Genomic DNA, 21,787 nt, shown 5'->3' on the forward strand with positions numbered 1-21,787 from the left:
ACTGAATGTTGAGAACCCCAAGGACTAATATCTGAAAATTTCTTCAAAAGAAATCTATTACTGGGGAAAGTGGCTAAATAGGTTAATTTGTCAAATAAATTATTCAAATAACCACCAAAGTATACCACAGGGAAAAGAAAACCTACAAGGAAGGAGAAAACAGGACAAGACACAAATAGTAGAAAATGTCGAGAAACATATGGATGAAATATAAAACCACAAGAACAGGACAAGAAACGAGCAGAACAAAATTTTAAAAGCTGAAAAAACATGAATGGACTGGCAGACTTAAGAAAGGCAAATCAAGCCAGCAGTGGAGAAAGATGAGAACCAATCCAGTTAGCCTCAATTGTTAGTCAGCACATCAGCAACTAGGGGGTCAAGGACAGTGGCTAAACTAGTGAGAACCTGATGAAACTATCTGGAAGTTTCAAACAGAATATCCTTTTCCCAACTCCCCACAATTGCTTGTCTGGCCCTCCTCTACATCGGTTAAAGTTAGGAGGTTTCTCTAGAGAAGCTAGAACAGTTTTCTGGACTGCAGGCACTTGTGTGTGGGGGAGAGGATGGACAGGATGGCCATAAAAATACAGCATGCCAGAAATCTCATTCTTTTTCTTCAATATGGGTAAGGGTAGAAAGACCCTTTGCCTCCAGGAAGGAGATTGGAAACCTTTACTTTGGAGACTGACCAAAGCAAGATACTCATGTGGAGTATCTTTTTGTAAATTCTCAAGGAAGCTGAAGCAACTATGATCCAAAGAACTTCATTATGCTCTCCCTGAAGCCTTCATGTAATAATGACAATGTTGGGACTTCCCTAGTGGTCCAGTGGTTAAGAAACCACCTTCCAATGCAGGGGACACTGGATCAAACCAGGGTTCAATCCCTGGTTGGGGAACCAGGATCCCACATGCCAAAGAGCAACTAAGCCCTCACGCCACAACTCAAGAGCCCACGCACAGCAACAAGAAAAGTCTGTGCCGCAAGCAGAGAAGCCCTCTCATGCTCTGACACCCAGCACAACAAAAAAAGGCAATCTTGTTCTTTTACATCTGCAAACAGATTTTTCAAAAGTAAGTGTACTGTTTAAGAATGTACGTTATGTAATAAACTAAAAGAAATGCAAGGGAATGATTAACACAAAGTTGGGATACTGCCTACATGTGGGAGAGGGGACAGATGCAATTACAGACACACAAGAGTCTTCTTAGATTCTACTAAATGCTCTATTTCCTAACCTCCTTCGATATTGCAAATGTTCTACTTCTTAATCTGGTGGTGGGTATATGAATGCTCATTTTACTATTACTCTTTCAATCATACACTTTTTTGTATTTATAATTTATTTCACAACTTCAAAAAATCATCCTACTGACTTCCTTGTTCAGATCCCAAGCTCAATGAAGAGCATTCCAGTAACAGTTTTATGCTATTATCGCTTTGCTTTCATTAAAAGAATGGACATCAGACCACTTGGCACGCACATTTTTCTTTTTAAAATAATAAACGGGTGTGATGATTTTTTAAATAGAATTCATAAAATAACGCTTAATTGATTTAATGACTATGTCTTTATATATGAGATTAAATTGGTTTCTAAATAAATCCTCTGAGAGTCAGTATATCCTCTGCCAGTAACCAAACCCATTCTCAGATCAGGAATTTTTCGATGCTTCAATTTCATTCCATATTGCAGCTTCAATCTTTGACGTGTCATATTCCCTCATCATATCAAACTCAAGCCATGGCTGACTCCACTTCTGGGCTTCTTTCATTTGCTCTTCGGTTAAACAAAGGTCAAATCTGATCCCTTTAACATTAAATTTTGGACGTTCCCAGCGTTTGGACCAGGGTTTTGGCTTCATTTTTACTTTTAGCTAAGGAAGATATACGAAAAGGAACAAATTAGGCTGATAATTGCCAAGAAAAGCTCTTCTTGAACTTATAGTTCCAAATGTACAACTTATACCTGATTAATAGGAACTTCTTGGTTAGGTTCTTGTGCTACTGGCTTCATGTTCATATCAAAAGTGCTGTATTCAGGAAGGGCATCTCGCAAGTATAGCAAACTATCGTCGAGCCGTTTCTCTAATTTGACAACTTGGATCTCCTGGATTCGAGGATTATAAAGTTCAAAGCAAATCTCAACACCTAAAAAGAGAAAACATATTCTTACAATCTAAATTCAGATACCTGCATATACCTCATACTACAATAAAGACAATTTCATGAAGGAATTAGCTCAGGGTTTTTACATGTAGGAAATGTGATATAAATTTGTAACCTTTAAAATGAATATTATTGAAAGAAATAGAAATAAATCCACTAGATTAAAAAAATGAGAAAACCTGAGTTAGAATGATAAAGTCTAAAGGAAAATGTCTTCTATAAATATAATGAGCCATTTATCTCTTTGATTTTGCCAGTATTAATTGGAAGTCTGAATAAATTCTTCACTCATATTCTTGTTTATTTCCCAATTACTTTAATAAAACTGGATCTTCTACATTTAAAGCAACAGAATTAATGATTCAAAAGAGTAAGTATAATTTTTAAGTTCTAATTTTGATTCAGAAGTCCTCGTAAGATGGCCTAGGTTTGTAAATATTCTATGCCCTCTATAGGAGGAACAGCTTTGAGTGTTTCCAAGATGCTGATATAAAAGGTTAATATATATAATCTGTATCAGGAACATTTAAAGGGAAGTGTATTCTGACCCAAGAGAAATATAGATAGTAAAACATAGGATCAACATTAACATCTAGTGTTAATATCAGGATTTAATCAAGTTTCACTCTACATCTATTCTGTTATAGATACTGATTTAGGAGCTGTGCCTACAGCAAAATCAAAATGGGTAAAACCCTTCTCTTCTCATAAAGCTTATGTTCTAATTCAGTTCAGTCACTCAGTCATGTCCAACTCTTTGCGACCCCATGAACCGCAGCACGCCAGGCCTCCCTATCCATCACCAACTGCCGGAGTCTACCCAAACCCATGTTCATTGAGTTGGTAGATGACAACAATAAAGAGATGGCAAACAATAAATTAAAAAAACAGCAAGGTAATTTCATATAGTGAAGACAACACAGGGTGATTACATTGTGACTGAGAGAGGGGCAACTTTATTTATCCTGAACCATGCAGCCTGTGGGATCTTAGTTCCCAAACCAGGGATTGACAGCAAAGCATCAAGTACTAACCCCTGGACCACCAGGGAATTCCCAGGAGCAACTTTAAACAGTATCGTCAAGAAAAGCTTCTTAGAAAAGATAGCATTTCAACTGATACTACAAAGGGCCAAGAATGCTCCAGGCAGAAAGAACAGCAAATACAAAGGCTCTGGGGTCTTAACAAACCTACCATGTTGGAAAAACCAGAAAAAGGTCCATTTGGCTCAAGTATAGTAACTTGGTGCATCAGGAAGGTAAGCCAAGGGTACTGCACAGCTGCAGGCAGATGATGGTGGCAAGGACAAGAGAGGCAGCAGTGGAGGTGGAGACACAGACAAAGCTGGGATAAAGTTTCTGGAGATTAAGCCATGAAAACTTGCTGACTGGATGTGTGAAAATGAACAACTAAAAAAGCTCCTAAGTTTTGGGTTTAAGTAAATGGGTATGGAGTAATACAACTTATGGAAATACAAAAAACAAAAAACAAACCTGTGAAAAGAACACATTATGAAGGAAATGGAGTTCTGCTTTGAACTTGCTTTAACAAGATACCCAAATGGAGATGTCAAACAGGTAACTGTATGTGAGTATCTGGAATAAGGAAAGGGTCAGTCATCAACATAAATCTGGGAATTAATGCCACATGAATGGTATTTAAAGCCAAGGGACTAGGAAGAATCATCAAAGTAGGAAGTATCAATGTGGAAGGTACAAGCAAGTCACAGTCAAAATGTTGATAGTAGAAAATGGCAAGACAGAGCTAATACTTTTGAGAATTCTGTGTCAAGTACTTCACATACAACATGAAAATTAACTGACCACAACCCAGGGAGGTAGATCTGATGGACAGAGTGCCTGAAGAACTATGGATGGAGGTAGTGACCAAAACTATCCCAGAGAAATAAAAAAGACAAAATGGTTGTCTGAGTAGGCCTTACAAATATTTGAGAAAAGAAGAGAAGCAAAAGGCAAAACAGAAAGGGAACTCAATGCAGAGTTCCACAGAACAGCAAGGAGAGATAAGAAAGCCTTCTTAAGTGAACAACGCAAAGAAACAGACAAAAACAATAGGATGGGAAGGACTAGGGTGACAGGGAAATATTCCATACAAAAACGGGCACAATAAAGAACGGAAATGGCAAGGACCATAAAAGAAGCAGAAGCGATTAAGAAGAGGTGGCAAGAATACACAGAACTAACTGTACAAAAAGATTTTCATGACCCAGATAACCATGATGGTGTGGTCACTCACCTTGAGCCTGACATCCTGGAGTGTGAAGCCAAGTGGGCCTTAGGAAGCATTATGATGAACAAAGCTAGTGGAGGTGATGAAGTCCAGATGAGCTATTACAATCTTAAGAGATGATGCTGTTAAAGTGCTGCATTCAATATGCCAGCAAATTTGGAAAACTCAGCAATGGATACAGAACTGGAAAAAGTCAATTTTCATTCCAATTCCAAAGGCAGTGCCAAAGGATGTTCAAACTACTGTACAACCATGCTCATTTCACATGCTAGCACGGTAATGCTCAAAATCCTTCAAGCTAGGCTTCAACAGTACCTGAACCAAGAACTTCTAGATGTACAAGCTGGATTTTAAAAAGGCAGAGGAACCAGAGATCAAATTGCCAACATCCACTGAATCAGAGAAAAAAGCAAGAGAATTCCAGGAAAACATCTACTTCTGCTTCACTGACTATGCTAAAGCCTTTGATTGTGTGAATCACAATAAACTGGAAAATTCTGAAAGAGATGGGAATACCAGACCACCTGACCTGCCTCTTGAGAAACCTGTATGCAGGTTAAGAAGTAACAGTTAGAACCAGATATAGAACAATGAACTGGTTCCAAATTGGGAAAGGAGTATGTCAAGGCTGTATATTGTTATCCTGCTTATTTAACTTATATGCAGAGGACATCATGTGAAATGCCAGGCTGGATGAAACACAAGCTGGAATCAAGACTACTAGAAGAAATATCAACAACCTCACATATGCAGATGACACCATCCTCATGGCAGAAAGTGAAGAGGAACTAAAGAGCCTCTTGAGAATGAAAGGGGAGAGTGAAATAGCTGACTTCAAACTCAGCATTTGGGACTTCCCTGGTGGCCCAGGAGAGCTTCCCACGTGGCTCAGTGGTAAATAATCTGCCTGCAATGCAAGAGACCCAGGTTTGATCCCTGGGTCAGGAAGATCCCTTGGATGGGGGTACAGCAACCCACTCCAGTATTCTTGCCTGGAGAATCCCATGGACAGAGGACCTAACAGGCTACAGTTCATAGGGTTGCAAAGACATGACTGAAGCTACTCAGCATGCATGCCTGGTGGTCCAGTGGCTAAGACTCTGAACTCCCAAAGAAGGGGGTCCCAGTTTGATCCCTGGTCAGGGAGCTAGATTCCACATGCCACAACTAAGACCCAGTGCAGCCAAATAAATAAAATAAATTGGAAACAAACAAACAAACATACCTCAACATTCAAACAATTAAGATCATGGTGACCAGTCTCATCACTTCATGATAAATAGATGGGGAAAAAATGGAAACAGTGGCAGATTTTATTTTCTTGGGCTCCAAAATCACTGTGGACAGTGACTGCAGTCATGAAGTTAGATGCTTGCTCCTTGGAAGGAAAGCTATGACAAATCTAGAAAGCCTATTAAAAAGCAGAGATAGCACTTTGCTGACCAAAGTCCATATAGTAAAAGCTATGGTTTTTCCAGTAGTCATGTACAGATGTGTGAGTTGAACCATAAAGAAGGCTGAGTGCTGAAGAATTGATGCTTTCAGACTGTGGTGCTGGAGAAGACTCTTGAAAGTCCCTTGGATAGCAAGGAGATCAAACCAGTCAATCCTAAAGGAAATTAACCCTGTATATTCATTGGAAGGACTGATGGTGAATCTGAAGCTCCGATATTTTGGCCACCTAATGGCAAGAGCTGACTCACTGAAAAAGACCCTGGTGCTGGGAAAGAATGAGGGCAGAAGCGGGTGCCGGAGACAGATGGTTGGATGGCATCACTGACTCATGGGCATGAGTTTGAGTAAACTCCCAGAGATAGTGAGGGACAGGGAAGCCTGGCATGCCGCAGTCCATGGGGTTGCAAAGAGGCAGACATGACTTAGTGACTGAACAACAAACTACTGGGAGATAGAAACTATTATCACAATTTTACAAAAAAAAAAAAAAAAATCTACTGAGGTCTATCACACCTTTGCTCGTGTCTTTCTATGATAACATTTCTCCAAGAACACAACGTGATTAGAGTCACAAGTTTCTATGATCATTTCTGCTGAGGTCCTACATGCACAGCACCATAGGATAAGGGAGACAAACCATTTTCATATGTTCAATTTCTTTCAATATAGTACTTGCCTGCTGGGGACCATGAAGCATACAACTTTAAGTACGAAAAGTTTACTGTCCTTACCATTTTTTTTTGCCTTTTATTTCTTAAAAAAAAAACTTTTTTAGTTTTATTCATGTTTATTTTATTGAAGTATAGTAGCTATACAACGTTATGGAAGTTATATGTGTATAATAAAGTCATTCACAACTTTTAAAAGTTATACTCCATTTGTAGTTACTGTACAGTGTTGCTGTTGTTGCTCAGTTGCTAAGTTGTGTCTGACTCTTTGCAGCCCCATGGACTGGAGCATGCCAGGCTTCCCTGTCCTTCACCATTTCCCAGAGTTTGCTCAAACCAGTACAATATTAACCATATTTCCCATGTTGTACAACATATCTTGTAGCTTATTTTATACATAGTAGTTTGTACTTCTTAAATCTGCCATCCCTATATTGCCCCTCCCCTTTTTCTCTCCCCACTAGCTACCACTGGTTTGTTCTCTGTATCTGTGAGTTTGCTTCTTTTTTGTTATATTCACTAGCTGTAGTTTTTAGATTTCATATAGAAATGATAACTTGTCCTTCTCTATCTGACTTATTTCACTTAGTGAAATAGGACTTCCCTGATGGTTCAGACAATAAAGAATCTGCCTGCAAGGCAGGAAACCCGGGTTCAATTCCTGGGTTGGGAAGATTCTTTGGAGGAGAAAATGGCAACCCACTTCAGTATTCTGGCCTGGAGAATTCCATGGACAGAGGAGCCTGGAGGGCTGAAGTCCAGGGGGTCACAAAGAGTCAGACAAGACTGAGGGATTAACACTTTCACACTTTCAATACTCTCCAAGTCCATCCATATTCCTGCCATTTTGAGTCATAATTTTTCTAGAATTTTACCACATATTCTCCTATCTTATTGGCATAGCAAAAATAATTTTGCCTTTAAAAAATTCCTCCAGTTCTTATTAATTGTGGTGACTGTTGTAATATAAAGCAAAATGGTGGCCATTCATTTCAGGGGAAAGTAACTTATAAGGACATTATTATGTTTGTCTTAATGTTTTCAAGAGTTATTTGGTCCAAAAAATAAATGTCCCTGCACTGTTTTATAGTCACTTGTCTCATCTTTTGATGTTGCTATGATTTGGAAAGTCCACTTCTAATGGCTGTTGTCTCTGTAGCAAAAGAAGCCTCTGGAAGCAACCTCAGTTCTCATGTTTTTAGGCCACAGGCTCCATGTCATCCCTCAGAGTTCTCTTTCACTTTCAGGTTCCAGATGTCTTATTCCAGAATGAAGAAAACAGAAAAGACTCCTGAGATAACATTTTCCAGAAAATGAAAATAATGAAATGAAACCTACCTTGTCCTTCAATAGTATTCCTAAGGATAAAAGTAGCTCCAAGTCCTTTTCCCGATCTCTGGATGCAAATCCCCAGAAACTGGCTGGTTTTTCCACTGGCATATGGGTCAGCAGTAGTAACACGAAGAACGCTTCCTACAAATTCAAATGAGAAGTGAACTTTTACATGAGATGCAGAGTCGAACAACAGCATTTCCACATAACTCCAAAACTTCCAAAATGTATTAATATAATATTAGAAATAAGTACCTCATATGGGCAAAACTTGTTTGAAAAACAATTTCATGCATCATGAAAACTAACCCTACTACCACTAAAGATAAAAGCATCCAGCTCTTACTGACCAACGTAGAACTCTGGAATGTGGAGTATTTTTCTCCTTTCTAACATATCTTTTCTTTCTATTTGAAATTTCAGAGGATTTGTTCTTCCCCTTGGAGGAATGAATTCAGGACTCAAGAACCTATGAAAAATATAAAGTAAAATAAATTAAAAGCAAACTTAAAGACCATTAAAGCAGAAACCATTGTTTTACCAAAAACAGTGAAAGATTAGGATGCCGACATGTTTTATTCTTTCTTCTCTAAATAAGAAAAGTCCATCTATTTCTATAATTGTTGTCAATTCTCATAAAAATAGCTAACAATTCCTGAGTACTCACCAAGAATTGTGTTAAGTTTTATTAAACATGATTTTGGTGTCATCATCTCCTTTTCACAGATGAAGAAAATGAAGCTTGGAGACAGTAAATAACAGATTTATTATTATACTAGCTATAAATATATCATTAAATGTAGGCATGTCTGTCAGATTCCAAGGTCTGTAACCCATAGGCTTTCACGTTACAGTAAATTATGTTGGAAAAGATATAAACATAAATCATCAACTGCAAACTAACTTTAAAAATAATCTCCCTATTCTCAAACTGATTTTAAACTAATTGTAAAGTATTTAATTTATAGAAGAGTATAAATGACATTATAATGAGCATACCTATCCCTGTCACCCATCTCAAGAAATAAATTATCAATACAGTTGAAGCTCCAGTGTACCCCTCCCTAACCCCACAGTTAATTTTGTTGTTGTTGTGTGTTAGTTGCTAAGTTGTGTCTAACTCTTCAGTGATCCCATGGACTGTAGCCCACTAGACTCCTCTGTCCATGGGATTTCCCAGGCAAGAATACTGGAGTGGGTTGCCATTTCGTTCTCCAGGGGATCTTCCCAACTGAGGTACTGAACCCAGATCTTCTGCCATTTCCTTCTCCAGTGGATCTTCCTGACCCAGGGATCAAAACTGTGTCTCCTGCATCGGCAGGTGGATTCTTTACCACTGAGTCACCAGGAAAGCTCCACAGTTAATTACTATGGGATAACTAATTTGGTGATGATTATTCCTAAGAATTTCTTCCTTTTCCTCAATTTCCTACTTTAAAATGCTTCAAACTTACCAAAAAAATGAAATAGTAATACAATGAACGCTCATATATATTTCATGTAATTTCACCAACTACCAACATTTTGCCAGATTTGCTTTAATTTTTTCCTGAACCATTTGAAAATGTCAAATAGTAAGGCATTTCATTCCTTCAATACTTTAGAAGGTTTCCACTAAGATAAGAATTTTTTTACATTTATCACAATACCTTTATGACACCTAAGAACTTCAGCATTAATTCAATAGTATAATCTAATATAGTTCATATTTAAATGTGCCTAATTGGTCCTGAAAAAGGTCTTTTATAGCTTCTGTTGCCCATTTCAAACTATAATCAAGCTTCACACATTATATCTGGTTTTTATTGTCTTAAACTAGTACTCTTCCCATATCTGCAATTTGTAATGATTTTTTTCTTTGAAGAGTCAAAGCCTATCGTATTATAGACCACTGCTGGATTCTGGATTTGTTTATTGTTTCCACATGCCTAGACTGAGGTTAAACATTTTGGTAAAAATATTACCAAGGTGATGATGTGATCTTCTTATTCTGTCACATCGGGAGACACATAATGTCAGCTTGTACCACTATTTGGAAAACCAGATTTGATTGCTCTGTGAAAACCAAGAATTTCCCCTGTACATTTTTTAAACTTTACATATGTATGAATGTATGGGCAATATAAAAATGCTACAATACTTGTCAATTCATCTGCAGATTGCTTTTTTACACATCGTTTTTGTGAAGTTCAAGCATGTTAACTATAGTTTACAGTTTACTTATGTTCCATTGCTGTATAATAGTGCATTATGTGAATGTATTTGGCCATTCACCTCCTGAAGGATATCTAGGCTACTTCTAAATTTTTATTACAAACATTACTTTTGTGTTCATTTTTGTACATGTCTTCTTGTACGTATTACATGCCTCTCAGTACATCTTACTTTCCTTAAATTGTATACTACCTAGGTGGAAAGGTATAACCTCAAATTTACTAAATCTTGTCAAATTATTTATCAAAGTAGTTATTCCCATTTAACTGAATTATATTAAGTGTTGCCATTTAAGAGAAATATTCCTTTTCCACCTTAAAAAAAAGTACAGAGAAATATTTTCTGAGTCTCTTGGTTCCATAAATTAAAGTTTATTTCAACTTACAATCACAGGATATTTAAAATGTTAAACACAAATACACACACAGAGATAATCCAATCGACAATATAGAACTCTTTCATATAGCCTGTAGGTGTTGGTCGCTCAGTCCTGTCTGACTTTTTGCGACCCCATACCACGCTCCTCTGTCCATGGAATTCTCCAGGCAAGAATACTGGAGTGGGTTGCCATTTCCTTCTTCAGGGAATCTTCCCAACCGAGGTATTGAACCCAGATTTCTGCATTGCAGGCAGATGCTTTACCATCTGAGCTACTAGGGAAGCCCTTCATATAGCCTAAATCACACTAATTTTCCCCCCTAATATTTGCTTTTTAATAAGGTTGTTACACAAGTTTACAGAAACAGTTTCTGCAAATCCTAGATCATCTAAATTTACATGTACTCCAAAGTTACCACTGTACACTTAAGTGAACCAGGTTTTTAGAAAATATTTACTTTTAATTAATTGTTTGGTATTCTTGCCTAGAGAATCCCAGGGATGGGGGAGCCTGGTGGGCTGCCGTCTATGGGGTCGCACGGAGTCGGACACGACTGAAGCGACTTAGCAGCAGCAGCTGGGTCTTAATCGCTGCAGGCAGGATCTTCCATCTTGCAGCCTGTGGATCTTTAGTTGCCATGTGGGATCTAGTTCCCCCACCAGGGATCCGAACCAGGCTCTTTACATTGGGAGCACCCAGTCTTAGCCATTGGACCACCAGGGAAGTCCCTTAACCAGGATTTTAAGCACACTGTTTTAAAGAGCAAATTTCAGGCACAAATTAGCGGAAATTTCTACCACTGTATCGCTTTTGCAGGGACACTAAAATACGATAAGTTGGGAAACTACAACAGGTTGTTTGGGCCAATCCGTTTCCACTTAGGGAAGTAAGATCCGTTCCTTAACATCAACAGGAAAAATACGACGTACTTCACAGAAAAATTCTTGGTACAGGCCAAAGAGCTTCCAGTCTTGGGGAATCTCTACTTGAAGTTCTGATCTAGTATGACTGCAGAAAGTGCTGGCTTGGGAGAGGTAGGAAGACAAACCTGAGCTCGGTGTGCTTCCCAGATTCATGAATTCTGCACACAAGCTCTTATACTGGGAGTTCCAGATCCTAGGATAAGACCCGCTTCAGACTTCGGAACCAACTATAGGTTTGAGAACGCACAGACCCCAATACGCAAGAATCGCTTCCAGGTCTAGTGGCCTCACCTGCTTTCCCGGCGCTGGGGGCCGCGCTTGTCCACTATAACCGGTTTCGGCGGTGGCTGGAACACGCCAGGCTCAGAAGGTCCAGTGATCTGCCGCCGGCCGGGCCCCGCCAGGACCCCTGCAGGCACACCACAGAGGTCAAAACTGCTTCCCGCAGCCCAGAGCCCCTGAAACCTCGCACTCTCCGCCAACTCCCGGTCCCACGAGAGGCTCCTCTCAGGTAGCCCTTGACTTCAGACTCGCCTCTCCCCTAGCCTGACCCGAAACTCCTTCTGCCCCCGGCTAGCAAGCTCCGCTGCACTTACGGCTGGCGACAGAGGTTGACACAGGGAGTAGAGCCCTGGAGGATCGAAAGCTCGGGCCCAGACCCTTTGCAGCCTGGCAGCCCCTTGCGATGGAGGCCGCCATGCTTGCGCTCTCTGTTGAGACTACAACTCCCAGTGATCAGTGCGACAAGGAAGCGGCCGCCTACGGTCAGATGGCAGCTTCTAAGGGACAAAATAGTCAAGTCTTTCTCTACCCTCCCCCAGCCCCACTACCCACAAGGGCCTGACTATCTCAGGGAAAGTGCCCTGTATTTCTCTGCAAGGAGATCCAACCAGTCTATACTAAAGGAAATCAGTCCTGAATATTCATTGGAAGGACTTATGTTGAATCTGAGACTCCAATACTTTGGCCACATGATGCTAAGAGCTGACTCATTTGAAAAGACCCTGATGCTGGGAAAGATTGAAGGCAGAAGGAGAAGGGGACGACAGAGGATGAGCTGGTTGGAAGGCATCACTGACTCAATGGATATGAGTTTGAGTAAGCTCCGGGAGTTGGTGATGAACAGAGAGGTCTGGCGGGCTGAAGTCCATGGGGTCGCAAAGAGTTGGACACGACTGAGTGACTAAACTGAACTATATTTCTCTAGTTTTCCATAATGTGCCAAGTTATATCCGTCCACTGGGGTGTTCTCTCAGCCTAGAAAGCATTCCTTCCTCTTTGAATCCTCAATTATTTATCTTCAGTTTCTCAGGCAAGACTTCAGCTTGTCAAAATTCTCATTATAGACTCTCATCGTTCCATTAGCAACTCTGATGTCATTTACAATTTTAATTATTAATTTAATTTTTAATTATTTGTGTATTTATTGGATTAGATTCTAACTCCACCCTTATACTGCAGGCTCCTGAGGGTGTGGAAGTTGTCTTTTTCTCACCATTTTCTCTCAGCATCTAGCTGGTCCTCACTCTTTGTTGAATGCAAGGAAACGAAAAGAAAATAGTTGTTGACAGAAGGAGTGGCACAAGTCTGAGACTGCACAGAGCATTACTTCCCTAAGGAGCTAAACTTGAGTTTGGATTGGACAACTGTATGTAGTCACAATATTACCCTGAAAACTGGGTGCACCTTGAGGCAGGAGGTAGATGGTTCCCCCTAGGGTAAAGTGATTAGAGATTCATTCCCCTTAGACTGAAACTCTAAGAATAGCAGGACAATCATGGACAGAGGAGCCTGGTGGGCTGCAGTCCATGGGGTCGCTAGGGGTCAGGCAGGACTGAGCGACTTCACTTTCACCTTTCACTTTCATGCATTGGAGAAGGAAATGGCAACCCACTCCAGTGTTCTTGCCTGGAGAATCCCAGGGACAGGGGAGCCTGGTGGGCTACTGTCCATAGGGTCGCACAGAGTCGGACATGACTGAAGCAACTTAGCATGCATGCATGCATTGGAGAAGGAAATGGCAACCCACTCCAGTATTCTTGTCTGGAGAATCCCAGGGATAGAGCAGCCTGGTGGGCTGCCATCTATGGGATCCCACAGAGTTGGACCAGCCTAAAGCGATTTAGCAGCAGCAGCAAGGGAGAAGGCTGGGCCCTGCCCGGATCACATATTTCTCATTCTCAGCCAGTAGAGAATTCTCTTTTCTGACCACACATGCACAGAAAAGGCTCCTTGGAGGCCACAAGGGTGTTATGTCAAGGGATGTACCCTGCTGAGACGCATTATTAGTAAAATTCATCTTTGCTAAGAGATGCGTGCATACTCATGGGAGGATCCTGAGAAATACCAAATATGAAGTGTGAACCAGGCAAATCAAAATGATCGGCCAAAGGAAACCCAGAAGAAATACCCTATAACAGTAATTCAAACTGCCAGAGGGCGCAACCCAGGGACTCTCCCTCTGAATGTGCCCTTGTGCCTATACACACATACTGAACTCTTTTCCGCTTAATAAATAGTTTACTTGCTTCACTACTTTCCTTTTATGCAAAGCCGAAGGGCCAGGGCCCTTGTCACTGACCACTGGTCTAGTGGCTAGGATCTGGTGCTTTCGCTTACACAACCCAGCCTGAATCTCTGGCTGGGAACCCAAGCCCTGCTCCAAGCCATTGCAAGTGAGGCCACCTGAGATCATATCTGCTGCTGAAACCTGGGAATTCAGAAAGTCAAGGTAAATTGCTGGCCTCGCCCAGCTGCGGCTTGAGGCCCCTGACTTTTGCTCCTGCCTTCTTTCTCTCACTCTCCCCTTTGCTTTCAAGACCCGCAGGGCATAATCTCTGTCAGTTCACAGCATTATGGCTCCCCCAACATAGGGGGTGGCCGGGGAATTCCCCAGGCAGTGCAGACTCAAGTAATGCGTGGGTGACACAGCTGATGCCGACCTCTGGGACGTAGTAGAAGCGTGATTTCTGACTGTGCAGGGATCCAAGGGGCCTCTGCCTCTCGCTTCCTCTTGCCCTCTCACTCTCACTCTTCCTCTCTCACTCGCACAGCAAGGTCTCTTTCTCACTTCTTATCTCCGCACCCTTCTACAGAATGATTTCCCAGATATCATTCCTAAAGTGCATCCTCGCCACTGTCACACTTGGTGCCGTGACGGACAAAATTGTCAGATGAGTCTCAATTCTACCTTAGCTGCGAGGAAGACAGGGCAAAGGATTTTGGGTTCTTCTGCTGTCTAGTCTCTCATCTCACTCTATGTCCAGAAATCTACTATGAGAATTCTCTGCCTCCCAGCCCTCAAGCCTTGAACCATGTGCCATCTTCCATAGCACCCAACTCTAATTTCTCCAAGGGGTCCTCTTTGCATCTGTTGGACCCCTTCACTCCAGGCCTTGGCAGCCTCCACACTGTTACAGATAGCCTATTGGACCAGCTGCTACCCAGAAGCCCAAATTATAAACTTTGTAGATGCTCAGTCTTGAGGAATACACCCCAGCACAGGAAGACCTATCATAGAACATAAGCTCTATAGACAAGGAATCCCTTCTAAGAAAAGTCCTGACAACCTGTCTACACTAGAAAGCCCTTCTCTGGCTGTAGTGGGTTGGGCACCCTGCACAGGGTATCACAGGGGCCAGGGACGTCTGGTCAGAAATCGATGGAAGAGTAGAGGATTCTTGAAACCCCATCAGGTTTGAAGGGAATTTGAGGGACACCCTGAACCCCTTCAGGTTAAAGTCTTCGGTAAATGTATCTGGGACACTACATTCCATTCTAAGAGTGCTGTCTTGTTCTTGGTTTCAGGTTACTCAACATGGGAGGATCCCTCTACAAGCCAGAAGAAACACTTCTGGAGTGTATCCTTAAGAACTGGTAGTTCTTTAAAATCGAAGGGTTAAAAAAGGAGAAACTCAAGTTCTACTGTAGCAGTGCCTGGCCTTTTTGTAAGTTGGGGAATGGAGAAAAATGGTCTGAAAATGGGTCTCTGAATTATAGTACCATTATGCAATTAGATCTTTATTGCCACAGAATGAAAAAAGTGAAGCGAGATTCCCTATGTTCAGGTTTCCGTGGTCCTCACATGGTCCAAAATCCCACCCTGTATGGCTTTCATAATGTAAAACCAAAAGATTTTCCCGACATTTTGGTTGATCCCCTTCTAAGCTCTTCCGGGGTTGGCGGCGGGTGGGGGGGTGGGTAGTGGGAGTGGGAACTGAGCTTTTCCTGCTCCAAACCTAGCTCTTCCTGCTCCTGAAAGTATTCCCACCTAATCAGTCCACCCTTATATTAGGACAGCTTCCCTAATATCAGATGGTAAAGAATCTGCCTGCAATGCAGGAGACCCAGGTTTGATCCCTGGGTCAGAAAGATCCCCTGGAGAAGGGAATGGCTAACCACTCCAGTATTCTGTGTAGGGTAAGGGAGTTAGAGAAGGCGTGGTTCAGAAAAAGAACCAGACCAGCCTTTTACAGGAACAGATCACCTTTAATAAAGTGAGAAGGGGCAGCAGTCAGATTAGTGAGCTGCTGCACTAACCCAAGAAAAGAGTAAGTATATATAGGCATATATGTGAAAATCGACTGTCTTAAGGGGGCCTATTCTTCTCCAAGGTTGTTCAGAGTAGTTATCTCCTAAACGGCTGGGGCAAGGAATTCTGGGGATTGGCCAGAGGCTGGACCAGCTGGGAGTTGGGTGTAATCAATCTTAATGTCCATTTTTTTTCCCTTCGGGTGAGAGAGTACTTTGTTTTGCATAGAATGGTGGGGAAGACCTGGAGGGGAGTTTTAACTCCAGGCTATTTTGAGCCATGTAACTTTCCTTCACTCTCCAGTATTCTTGCCTGGAGAATCCCATGGACAGAGGAGCCTGATGGGCTACAGTCCACCGGGTCTCAAAGAGTCGGACACGACTGGAGAGACTTAGCGTGTGGCCTGCAGGAGTAAAGAATTATTTCTAATTGTATAATAATGTCGATTAGTTTGCTGTCACAGAGGTAACACATACTTGAAGGAACTGTGGTTTGATTTTCCCCTGCTTACAGTGAATATATTGTTTTTGTCTCAACAGTGGTAAAAGACATGGGACTCCTGAGACAACAGACTTTATTACTCATGGCACAAGAAGAATGCTGAGCTTCAGCATGTTCGCAAGGGTTTCCTTTGCCGCTAAACTCTGCGCAGGAGTCTCAATGGACACGGATAGGGCACATGCAGTGGGTTTGCTTTACAGCTGAGGAACACTGAACTCAGTAAATCCTTTGCTTTTATAGCAACAGTAAACAAGCCTGTGTCCTGGTGAGACATGCTTTTATCCCTTGAGGTTGCTCATGTAAACTCAGTCTTGAGAAATGGTCTGAATGGCATACCCAATGAGACACCGGAGAAGGCAACGGCACCCCACTCCAGTACTCTTGCCTGGAAAATCCCATGGATGGAGAGGCCTGGTAGGCTGCAGTCCATGGGATCGCTAAGAGTCGAACACGACTGAGCAACTTCACTTTCACGTTTCACTTTCATGCATTGGAGAAGGAAATGGCAACCCACTCCAGTGTTCTTGCCTGGAGAATCCCAGGGATGGGGGAGCCTGGTGGACTGATGTCTATGGGGTCGCACAGAGTCGGACACGACTGAAGCAACTTAGCAGCAGCAGCAGCAGCAATGAGACACATATGAGCTCAAGAGACCCACAGAAAATGCTCTTCAAACAATACTTACTCTGTGTATGTGTGTGTGTGTGTGCAGTCTCTTCAGCCGTGTCTGACCCTTTGTCACCCTGTGGACTGTAGCCTGCTAGGCTCCTCTGTCCATGGAATCCCCTGGACAAGAATTCTGGGGTGGGTTGCCATGCCTCCTCCAGGGGATCTTCCTGACCCAGGGATCGACCTGCATCTCCTGCATTGCAGGTGGATTCTTTACCGCTGAGCCTCTGGGGAAACCCCAATACTTACTTACATTTCCTAATGTGGGGGGAAAAAAAAAAAACAAGGAAAATCTACCCTCTACTTACATATCCCAGCAACTTCATTGTTAATGTAGTTCTACAAACTAGATCTGTCTAAAATTGAGAAAGGTGTATGGGCAGCCACTGGAACCACATTTAAAGTTCGGGTGATAATATTTTTGAAACTCACAAAAATACTCCTGTTAGTGACAGCTAAAGCTTCTTATACATTGTCAACCTCATAATTTGGGATTGCAATTACTCTCTCAGGTGGGGTCACCCAGGGGCCTCCATTTCCCAAATTCTCAAGGACAGTCCTTCAGGTTTCCCAGTGATGGAGTGAACGTCTTCTGTCTTTGAACATGGTGAGAGTTTCCTCACAGAGTCTGTCCACTTCTAAGCCCTTGCCTCTTCCTCAGTACACTGTCAAACAAGAACAAGTCACAAAAAAAGCTTGGAATAGAACAGATATCCACAGCAGAGCATCCAGACTAAGGCCACAGGCAGCCTTGGCTGCAAAAACATGTAACACAGTGGTCTGTATATGTTAGTGGGATGTTTCCCACTGTTTGTGCTTAGTCACTCAATCCTGTCTGTCTCTTTCTCACCCCATGGACTGTAGCCTGCCAGGCTCCTCTGTCCATGTGGATTCTCCAGGCAAGAATACTGGAGTGGGTTGCCATGCCCTTCTCCCGGGGATCTTCCCAACCCATGGATCAAACCCAGTTCTCCCACATTGCAGGTGGATTCTTTACCTTCTGAGCCACCAGGGAAGCCCAAACATTTAAGTGAAACTGAAAGTGTTGGTCGCTCAGTTGTGTCTGACTCTTTGCCACTCCACAGACTATTGCCCGCCAGGCTCCTCTGTCCATAGAATTCTCCAGGTAAGAATACTGGAGTAGGTTGCCATTCCCTTCTCCAGAGGATCTTCCCAACCCAGGGATCAAACCCATGTCTCCTGCACTGCAGGCAGATTCTTTACCATCTGAGCCACCAGGGAATGCTGCTAATACTTACTGGTATGTAGGCCATGAGTGGCCCCCAAATCTGCTGTTCCCTCCCAGTCTTTTGTATTGGATTTTTCTCTGTACTTGTTTCCTGGGTTGCTGGGTATTCCCATAGAATCTCTCACAGGGATCTCAAATTCAACATGTTCCAAATTGACTTCATCATTCTTTACCTATCCAGATCTGCTCTTGCCCCTGTAGTTCTGTCTTGATGGATGAAATACTGAACCACTCCACTTCCCAAACTACAACTTTAAGAATCCTGGTTGACACTTCCATCTAGCTTACCCTGGATCATCCATCCAAGACCAACTCTTATTGATTTTACTGCATAAATATTCCTATATCTGTTCTACCCCTGAATTCTTTGTCGTTTCTCTGACTCAGCTCTTCATTATTTCCTCAGTAGATTTGCAAAAACTTCCTTACTAATCTCTCTTCCAGAGTTTCTCAGGGGAGATGCTATTGGCATTTTGGGAAATATAGGTGTTCATTTGTGCAAGATGGTTCCAGCATCTAATAGTTGCATGCATGGAATGTCAGTGGTGCCGTCTAGTTGTAAGAACCAATCTCTCCTCCCACAAGTGGTGATAGAAAGGAGTTAATGCTGATCAGAGACTCAAGAATACCAAGGGCAAAATAGAGCCACAGGAACCATCAAGGCTGATCTGAGCCAAATCTACAGGTGGGAACCTTGATGGGGATCCTAGGGTAGGAATGCAGTGCCCCTTAGGGGTTTTAGATGTAGCAGACCCTGCATCTCTACCCGATGCCTCGTCCTTCTTTGTCTTTGCCTTTCAGATTTTCTTCTTCTTACTCTACACATTATCCTAGAGATTGTTTTCACTTTCAAGATCCAAGTGTCATGGAAATGCCAATTTCTACCAGACACACAACTCTTGCCAAGATACCTCTTTTGGCCTTGAAATTTTGTATATATTGAAATTTAGTATATATACAAAAGTGGCTATTCAAATCAGTTCAGAAAGGTAAACTAGTCAACAAATTGTATCCATACATACAGAAGGAAATTGAGATAGATCCTTAACCAATTATGGAAATATGTTCCTGATGGTTAAAGAAATTAATATAAAAATTATGAAATTATAGAATAAACTTAAAGGTATTTGAAGATTCCAGTTTGATGGTGACATAGGAAGATCCTGAATTCACCTCTTCCCACAGACACACTGAGTCTATAGCTACATGTGGAACAATTTCCTCTGGGAAAAACCTAAAGCTTGATTAAGTAACAACTACACACTGGCAAATGAGAAGAAAAACCACATCGAAGTGAGTAGGAGAGGTTGGCATACAGTCTAATTATAAACCCCATCCCCAGTTTATAACTCACAATCAAGAAGAAATTCAAATCCTGGAGCTTCTCCCTGAAGAGTGAAGGGTTTGAACCCTATATTGGGCACCCCACTTTTTAAGACCTGCACCAGAGTGATAAGCCCCCAAAACATCTAGCTTTGAAAACTAAAGTCTGAGATCTTTGACCCATCTCACCCCTTTCTCCCACCCACCCACCCAGCTACAGTTGGACTCAGTAAATACACATCTTATCTATCCCAAGGAAAATTCACACATATGTACACACAAGAATGTTCATTGCAGAAACGCTTCTTATAGCAAAGAGTGGAAAGAAACTTGATGGTTAAGTATAGTGTGACATATCAATGGCTAAATATCCTGTGGTTTGTTCTATCTTAAGACATTACAAAATAGATTATAAACTTACTTACATATGGACAGATGTGGGCATTCAATGAGGAAAATGTAGGTTCAAAAGTAAGGCAATACTGGGAATTCCTGGCACTAAGATCTCCACACACACACAAAAAAAAAAAAAAAAAAGAAAAGAAAAGAGAAAGAAAGAAAGAAAGAAAAAGCAAAAAGTAGTGGGGAGATCTTAGTTCCCTGACGAGGGATTGAATCTGGCCCCTCAGCAGTGAAAGTGCAGAGTCCAAGGCACTGAACCACCAGGGAATTCTCAATATATATAAAAATAAGCAGAGCTAAAAGAACTACTTGCCTTATAAAGGAAAGGAAATTTTTGGTAACATTTGGCAAAGGGTGAGTAGTCATGAAGGAGTTAAACCTGTAACGTTTTTTGAAAGTGTAGAGTCCTAACCACTGAACTGCAAGGGAATTCCCACTTTTAACTTTTTGAGAGATTTTACTGAAAGTTTTGTTACAATGCACGCCCTCAATACAAAAAATTAAAATAATAGAATATATCCGATATTAACCCTTCCCTTTCTTCTTCAGGAAAGGAAGCAAACCATGAGAATGAAGAACAAAACATAAGCAATTACATCAGAAAGGAACCCTTCACCTAGCATTCTTTCCCTTTTATCCTTCCCAAAGGCAGAGAAGAGCTGCTGCTGCTGCTGCTAAGTCGCTTCAGTCGTGTCCGACTCTGTGCGACCCCATAGATGGCAGCCCACTAGGCTCCGCCGTCCCTGGGATTCTCCAGGCAAGAACACTGGAGTGGGTTGCCATTTCCTTCTCCAATGCAGAGAAAAGCAATCAACTGCAAACACTAGGCCCACCAAGTGGTTCTACTGGCCAGTTTCACACTCAGAAGAAAGGACTACAACTCATCATGGTTTTTGAAGCCTGACACTATTTTGAAACACTTCTTTGGTAACATTCAATAGAAATGGTCTCTGAAAGTGTAGTCTCAAGCCTCTGCCCTTTACCTTTGTTGAAACTAGGAAGTTTATTCCTGTCTCACTGATGGAGAGATTTCTCCCACTCTTCACCCAACAGTCCCTCAGAAGGATATATTTCCTTTAAAAAAATTTTTTTTAATTTATGTATTTATTTTCAGAAGAATGTATTTCTTATAATTACATTCTACAAGTTTAACAGAGCACTTTGGAATCCATTAAGTAATATTTCTTAGAGAAAGCTTAAGCTACAAACCTCCTAATTAGTACCACCCCACTAACGGCAACCCACTCCAGTATTCTTGCCTGGAAAATCCCATGGATGGAGGAGCCTGGCAGGCTACAGTCCATGGGGTCACAAAGAGTCAGACATGACTGAGCGACTTCACTTCTTCTTTACTTCACTTAACTACCCAATCAGAAGCCATTATCATCCAACTGATAACAGGCCCCTAATTCTGTAGCTACTCTAACATACAAGAACCAGCTCCCCAGTTGGTGGGGCTCTTCTCTGTGATTATGATACAAGCAAGTTGATGCTACCTCAACTGGAATGAACCGCATATGACTTAAGTATAGATTTGAGGTTATTTTAAATTCTGCTTTGTGTCAGGGATTAAGTGTCAATGGAGATTTTTAATGCTCAAAACAGTAATAATTATGTTGTATCACTGTGCTTCTTAGATATCTAAGTGAAGTTGGTGAGTTGGTAGTTTGAGTGTTAAGCACAATAAAATGATCTGAGCTAGAGATAGGGTCTTTATAT

General features: G+C 41.7%; 1 protein-coding gene and 1 pseudogene across 1 annotated transcript; both read right to left on the reverse strand.

Annotated features, from left to right (window-relative positions):
• Nucleotides 1-1,162: 1,162 nt before the first annotated feature.
• On the reverse strand, nt 1,163-12,098 carry MRPL19 (mitochondrial ribosomal protein L19). The gene is made up of 6 exons (XM_052649248.1): nt 11,990-12,098; nt 11,685-11,802; nt 8,228-8,346; nt 7,884-8,018; nt 1,973-2,154; nt 1,163-1,880 (listed from the first exon to the last, which is right to left on the reverse strand). The coding sequence occupies exons 1-6, from the start codon at nt 12,090-12,092 to the stop codon at nt 1,659-1,661; spliced, it is 879 nt and encodes a 292-aa protein (XP_052505208.1). The 5' UTR covers nt 12,093-12,098; the 3' UTR covers nt 1,163-1,658.
• An 8,748-nt stretch (nt 12,099-20,846) lies between these two features.
• On the reverse strand, nt 20,847-21,034 carry LOC128057115 (uncharacterized; annotated as a pseudogene).
• Nucleotides 21,035-21,787: the final 753 nt, after the last annotated feature.

The sequence above is a fragment of the Budorcas taxicolor genome, chromosome 11 (assembly GCF_023091745.1).
Source record: "Budorcas taxicolor isolate Tak-1 chromosome 11, Takin1.1, whole genome shotgun sequence".
Lineage (NCBI taxonomy): Eukaryota > Metazoa > Chordata > Mammalia > Artiodactyla > Bovidae > Budorcas > Budorcas taxicolor.

Coding starts and splice junctions, on each gene's coding strand:
- MRPL19 (XM_052649248.1), bottom strand. CDS start 12,092: ATGGCGGCCTCCATCGCAAGGGGCTGCCAGGCTGCAAAGGGTCTGGGC. Junction 11,803..11,989: donor GTCAACCTCTGTCGCCAGCC/GTAAGTGCAGCG, acceptor GTGTGCCTGCAG/GGGTCCTGGCGGGGCCCGGC. Junction 2,155..7,883: donor GAATACTATTGAAGGACAAG/GTAGGTTTCATT, acceptor TTCTCTTTTTAG/GTGTTGAGATTTGCTTTGAA.